This window comes from Chinchilla lanigera, unplaced genomic scaffold, assembly GCF_000276665.1.
Source record: "Chinchilla lanigera isolate Chin_1 unplaced genomic scaffold, ChiLan1.0 scaffold00022, whole genome shotgun sequence".
Classification (NCBI taxonomy): Eukaryota; Metazoa; Chordata; class Mammalia; order Rodentia; family Chinchillidae; genus Chinchilla; species Chinchilla lanigera.
The window spans coordinates 8,783,116-8,790,059 of NW_004955423.1; the positions used below are offsets into that span (position 1 = coordinate 8,783,116).

Below are 6,944 nucleotides of genomic sequence, written 5' to 3' on the forward strand. Positions count from 1 at the left end.
GGGCCACGGAGCCCGCCGGCCTGCTGCGTCCCGGCGCCCGCGACCCCGGCCGGCCCTCGAGAAACCCGTTCGGGGGTCCTGCGGGGACCGCCGCGGTACCCGGCGGCAAGGACGGCTGCCACGAGGGGCCCCCCTTCCTCAAGCCGCCCGCGGTGACCGTCAGGAAGCTGCAGAAGTGGATGTACAAAGGGCGCCTGCTGTCCCTGGGAATGAAGGGTCGCGCCCGGGGGGCAGCCCCGAAAATCCCGGGAGCACAGGCAGCCTCTGCCAGTGCGGGCGCCCTGAAAGTGCACGGAACCCGCGACCTGTCGGCGCCTCCGGACCAAAGAGTCACACTGACAGGTAGGAGGCTTGGCAGCCGGAGCGCCTCCAGCGGGTCTTTCTTAAGAGCCAAGAGTCAGATGCGTTCCACAGTGACTGCGCCCGAGGAATGGTCTGGTCAAGTGGGCTCTACGCGTTCGCCTTTCCCCTTTTTTCTTTTTCTCTTTCTTCTTCTCTCCCTCCTTTTTTTCCTTTGCTTTCCCTTCCTGCCTTCCCTGCCTTCCTTCCTCCGTCTCCTCTCCTTTTTTCTTTCCATCTTTCCCTCCCCTTTTTCCCCCTGTTGTTTTCTTTTCTTTTTTATTTTTTCTTTTGTCTTTTTGAGACAGGATCTGGCTATGCAGTTCAGGCAGGCCTTGAGCTCACTTTGTAGCCCAGGCTGGTCTCGAACTTGCAACGTCCTCCTGCCTCAGCCTCCCGAGTGCTGGGATTACAGGCGTGCGCTACCACGCCCGGCTGATTTCTTTTTTGACAATGGCCCGAAGAACGGTGTTGTGCTTTTTCTTCCCTGAGAGCCAGTGTGCCTGCTCCCTTAGGGCGAGGGTGAGTGAAGGCTAAGCTCACCACAGGCTTTTATTTTAGTCTGTTTGGAGATGGGAGGTGCTGACTTGATTTTTCTCTGTAGCTCTAGGCAAATCCGGAGACCTTTGTGGAGTTTGTGAAATTGAGTTTGATCCAAGGTAGATTTTACGGGCTTCGTAAACTGTCATTTTACTTATTCTGCCCTCCCTTTTCTTCCTTCTCCCAGTCACCCACACACGCAGACACACACACACAACCACAGTGGGAACGAGTCGAGGTGACAAAAGGTTTTCTTTTAGTTAGGATAACTTTTCACATCTTCCACCTTCCTCCGACAGACCCCCACAAAAGTAATCTTTTCAGTGGAAAATCAAGGCTGTTGGTGTATTTTAGTCAAAAGGAAAATATTCCTCGTGCACTTTTTAAGGAAGTATAGACTCTTAAAGTCATTGAAGTGATTTAAAAGAAACCCTATTTATATCAGAAGTTGTTTTTTTGTGAAGTGTATTTGACCTTAAAATGTGATTGTGTTCCCTATTTTGCATGTGCATGATTTTTAATTACTAGTAAAGGTTTAGCTTCTCAATTCTAGAATTCTAATTATGTTGTGAATATAAAAAATTTCTTCCTGAAAGAAACAGCCAAAACAACATGGCCTTTTGAACTGCATGCTTATAAAAACTTTTAGTAAGCGTAAGACCTACATGTTAGTAATAACTTTAAAAGAATTAAGTGCTAAAATATAAAAACTATTTATGAGATGTGACAGTTTCTATGGTGAGAATTGCAAACCTCACAGACTGGGTAAATACACATTAACTTTATTTAACCAGTAAACACATAACAGTGGGGAAAAACAAAGTTCACAAAACTTATGATCAAAGAGGATAAATCAGATGATTTATTTAAAGTTTCTTGAATCTATGAATCTCTAATACTTACCTGTCAAGTTCTATGAAGTTTTAAATATTGCTTCACTTGAAAGAAAGGAATAGTAAAATGCGTTTGTAAAGAGAGGTGTATTTTATACCAAGTTCCCATTTAAAAATATGCATTTCCAGTAGTAAAGTATTTATAATCATTTTTATTTTATTGTCACAGTATCCTTACCTACCTGGATCTAGATTCATTTGATTCTTTGTATGACAGTTGAGTTTTATGCATTGCAAAAATCTGTATAAAACTTTGGTAAAATGATTTTTACCTTTTGTTGCTGTGGTACAACATTTCCCATGTGATGGCTTTTAATACCCTCAGTAATAGTGTAAACTTTTTCAGATGTTACTTCCTTTGGAATCACAAATTTATCTTTTAGGAAACATTAAAATAAGTTGTTGAGTATTTATATATCTAATATACATTTGGAGAGTTTTTTTTTAAAGCAGTTTTCATGAAAGTGGGTTTTACTAAGACCATTCTGGATACTTTATATGGTTCTTCTGTAATTTTTTATAATTACCCAAAGGAGATAAGACAACTGTCATTTAACTGTAGCAGTAAAAGGAACATAGAAGTTAAATAGTTTGTCCAAGGTCTGTCACCTGGTTTATGAATTCAAACTCTTATGTTGATTCAGACTCAGGTCTCATGACTCCAAAACTCCTATTTACATAAGGTCAGAGTGACTCCAAAGTTCTGTAGAGGTTTGATCCAATTAATTTTATTAAGTTGCTTGGACTGAGGAAATAGATCTGCAGGCATTAGAGGAGTAAGTAACTTCCCCAAAGTTGGAAAGAAGGTAGGCGAATCTTGGAATAGGTTTTTAAAATTTTTAAAATTTGCTGTACCCATTTTAGACCTTTACCTTAGTTTATTTACTTCAGATTGATATTACTTGAATTTTTTTATTTTGTCTTTGAGACAGGGTTTCACTATGCAGTTCAGGCTGGTCTTGAACTCACAAGGATCCTCCTGCCTCAGCCTCAGTATTGGGATTATAGGCATGCACCACTACTCCTGGCTTTTTTTTTTTTTTTTTTTTGTAGTGCTGGGGATTGAATCCCCAGCCCTTGAATTCTATTTTTGAATCATGTTTTTGGGCTGGTGGTGTAGATCTGTGGAAGAGCTGTGTTGAGCACGCTCAAGGAACTGGCTTCAATCCCTAGCAATGGAAAACAAAAGAAAACAAAACAAAACAAAACAAAACACTGGGTGTGGTGGCGCATGCCTGTAATCCCAGCCCTCGGGAGGCTGAGGCAAGAGGATTGCTGTGAGTTTGATGCCAGCGTGGGTTACATAGTGACTTGAGGGCCACCCTGAACTACACAGTGAGACCTGTCTCAAAAAAAAAAAAGTAAACATTATATTTAAAAAAATATTGGGGCAGTGCAGATGAAGCAGTACATTCTTCGTTGTTTAAAAGAAAAAAAGTTAAATATCCTAAAACATTTATGTCACATTTTTTATATAATAGTCATGAAAATATTTTCTATCACAATGAAATTATATTTAGAATTTATAATACAGATAACTGTAATGGGATAGAGATAGTTGATCTACAGTACTTGGTATTTTGAATTTTTTGAGTCCATGTGATTGTGGAATCTATTTTGATTTCTGGTTCCCACTAAGAACCGTTAAAACTTTGGATGGTGTTATAATACCAATGATTTGATGCAGTTGTGTATGTAGTGTTCACAGATTAGCCAATTTGTTCCTAATTGAGGTGGTTATTTAAGAACTCTAAAGTCATTACACACAGTAAATATTGTCAAGTTTCTGCAAGCCTTAAGATTGTGAAGGACTCTTATTTGCCAACTATGCTTCATTATAAATCCCCCCCCCCCACCGGGAATCAAAGTCACGACCTCACGCTTGCCAGTCAAGTGCTGTGCTGCTGAGCTAAATCCCCAGCCCCCATATAAATCTTTATAAATAAGTTTGAATTAGTGTATAGTTCACAGCCATATATTCACGATTAAGCTATTTCAGCCTCTTATTTCTTTAAAAAATAGTTTACTACGGTTCCACTTTCCACATGATGTATGAAAGAAAAAATTTTAGGTTTGTAATGTACTAATATTTTTTCTAAAAATTTTAGGCACTTTTAGTGTGGCATTAATTAGATAGTATAATCTGTATCCATTTTAAGTGACAATGGTATTCTGACACAGTGCCATTTACTTTTCTCAGGTATTTGTAGTTCTGAACTCTCACCTTCATGACATGTGTCATCTTTTCTGAATTAGGCCCCTTCAAGATCAGTAACAATAGGCATGTAGTGACCGACAGTCTTGTAGTTCTAAATCCCTCCCTGAGAGAGTGCTGTGGTCCTGGCAGCAAGTGCAGTTTTAGTTCTTTCTTTTTTTTATTGTTTTGGAAGAGTGCCGTGGAACACTGGAGTTACTGGTGACTGGAAAACTTTGAGAATTATAAATTTAGCAGAACATAGTGCTGTGTTGATTTGAAGTCGTAGGCTTTTTGATCAATGATTTCCAAAAACCACAAAGGCTTTTTTCTAGGCCCTTGCTGCTCAAGTTGTTGTTCACTGTTTTGCGAGCAGTGCTTTTAAAAATTAAAATGCATATGGATTGCCTTGAAGATTTTGTTAAAATGCGGATTAATTGTGAGCTGGACCCTGAGATTCTGCATTTTAAGAAACTTCTGGTATAGATGGACGGTGCTATTTGGCAGCACCGTGGGATAACTACCTTGTCCCACACTTTTGAGTAGTAAGCTTTTAGGGTTGTCTTGTTTCCCAAAATTTTGAAAATGCATTCCACCTTATTCCAATACTTATACTAACACCTTCCCTAATTAGAGCAGAGCTCTGGGTTCTTTCTGTTCCACTCATATGTGTGAATTAGTTACTGCTTATAATGTATGAGTTTGAGCAGCTCCTTTAAGATTGGTCCCGTTTTGTACTGATAAACGTTAGTGGGGCTTTGGAATGTGCAAGAAAACAGGACGTAGTGTAGTAGTGAGCAGAAAAGAGATTCGGGGTTTCTTGTTAGACTCTACCACTTACCAGTCTTACTACCTTAGACAAGTTACTGAACTTTGTGTGGCCTCTGTCCTCAGGTAGTTGTGAGGATGAAAAAAGATGATTTATTTGGTACTGCATTTAGTGCTTAGCTGTTATAGGAGGGTAAGCAGGCTTTGAGAGAATGCTGCTTACCCCAGATCATTAGGATTCTGGATGGAGGGTGAGAAGATCGGAAGTTGCAGAGTACTGCCTTGAACATTGGGCATGGAGCTAGAGTACCCTGCCCCCTCCTTGGGGTACTTATTTATTCTGCTCATCTTTTATGCTTCTTTCTCTTGCTCCTCCCTGTTACTTTTGTGCAATTGAAAACAGTTTCAGAAGCAAGCACACAGCTTTCATTGGTAGGGAAGAGAAAGAGAAAAAGTGCTTCTTTCCTTTTCATTTTACTCCTACTTCCTTATAGATTTATTTGGGAAAAGTATGTATATGAATAGATACATACACATATCTAAGTTTTAACAGATTTAAATATCTATATGATGCTCAGAAGAATACTTTTATATAGGGTTTTTTTTTTCTGGTGTTGGGGATTGAACTCGAGCACTCTACAACTAAAGTATAACCCCAGCATTTTTTTTTTTTTTTAAATGTTTTTTGAGACTGGGTCTAATTATGTAGTCCAAGATGCCTTGAATTTACAACAGTCCTCCTGCCTCAGTCTCCCAGGTGCTGATATTACAGCCTACAGCACCATGCCCAGTCCTTGAGACAGAGTCTTTTTAAGTTGTCCAGTATAGCCTTAAACTTGCTATCCTTCTGCCTCTGTCTGCTAATTGCTGGGATTACAGGTATATGCTGCTGTCAGGCTCTGTAGTAGAGACCTTAAAATGATGAAAAGATGTTAGGTGCTGCACATAGTTGAAATACATAATTTTTAACAGTTGATATTGTTTGATCATTCTTGCATGTCTGTATTTGTTTATCTGAGTAACCAATGTGGAGATAACTGTATGTGATGGAACAACCGTTGCTAATTTCTTTTCACCTTGTCTGAAATCCTGTATTGTTTGTATTGTTTTGATGTTGTTTTGTTTATGTCTGTTTGTTAATATGTTTTGGTTCTTTTATCTCTAAAACTAAAATTTTAAAAAATGATGAAAAAAAAAGGACATACATAATTTTTTAGTTGCTGTTGCTGTTTTTTTTTTCGGTTACTAAGACTCAAACTCAGGACCTTGCGCTTGCCACGCAAGTGCTTGTACCACTGAGCTATATCCCTGGCCTCTGCTGATGCTTTTAAACAAAAGGCACTAGTTAAATGTTCAGTAGGGAGTGCCACGTGTGGCGGCACATACCTGAAATCCCAGCATTCTGGGAGGCTGAGGCAGGAGGATTCCAAGTTTGACACCAGCCTGGGCCATTCATGGATTTAGTGAGACCCCCAGTCTCAAAATTAAATAAATAAAGAGGACCAAGGGTATAGCTCAGTGAGAAGGCCCTGAGTTGGTTCAATCCCCATTAACATTAAAAAAAATTACAAAGAAACTTCAGTAGTAGTACATCTAGACTTATGAAATAATGGTTGAGAAAACAAAATTGGCTTGAATAGTTCCTCACTATATAAACTATTCTGAGTGAAAAATTTTGCAGAAATTGCTTCTTCTATATTCTTTCATACATTTTCAAAGTAAAGTAGCTTTAATTAGAACTGAAAATGAGAGCAAAGTGTATATACTTGGAATGTAGTACAAATAGATGAGTGTTTGAGAAATCATTTATAGTGTACAATATCTAAAAAAATTCTGATAATTCTCAAAATAATGTGTCTAGCTATCCAAAATTTTGGGTGTTGTAAGGGATTTCTGAGACTAAGATATGGTCCATAGTTGTGTGTTATATAATTTTATACTTGTTTTACTTCAAATTTATAATTATATCAAAACTATATATAAATAATATCCTATATGGGTCTGAAATGCATATAAATAATATGAGATTTGGGTATGAAATATATCTAGATTTCAAAAGCATGTGTATGCTGAGAACCCACAAGCCTCCGTGATTACTGAGCATGTGAATGATTTTTATTTGTGAATTTTAACTGTAAAGGAGATAGAACCAAAGAGAAAGGCTCTTACATCTTCAGGTTTTCATTAATTTTTTTTTTTTTTTTTTTTTT

At 38.5% G+C, this 6,944-nt stretch overlaps 1 protein-coding gene across 1 annotated transcript in view; it reads left to right on the forward strand.

Moving 5' to 3' along the window:
* Syde2 (synapse defective 1, Rho GTPase, homolog 2 (C. elegans)) overlaps window positions 1-6,944 on the forward strand; it is a gene marked incomplete at its 5' end in the record, with an annotated part of 56,812 nt that continues 49,868 nt past the window's right edge. The window contains 1 exon segment of the mRNA XM_013514551.1: window positions 1-342. Within this exon segment, the coding sequence (XP_013370005.1) occupies window positions 1-342 (342 nt within the window).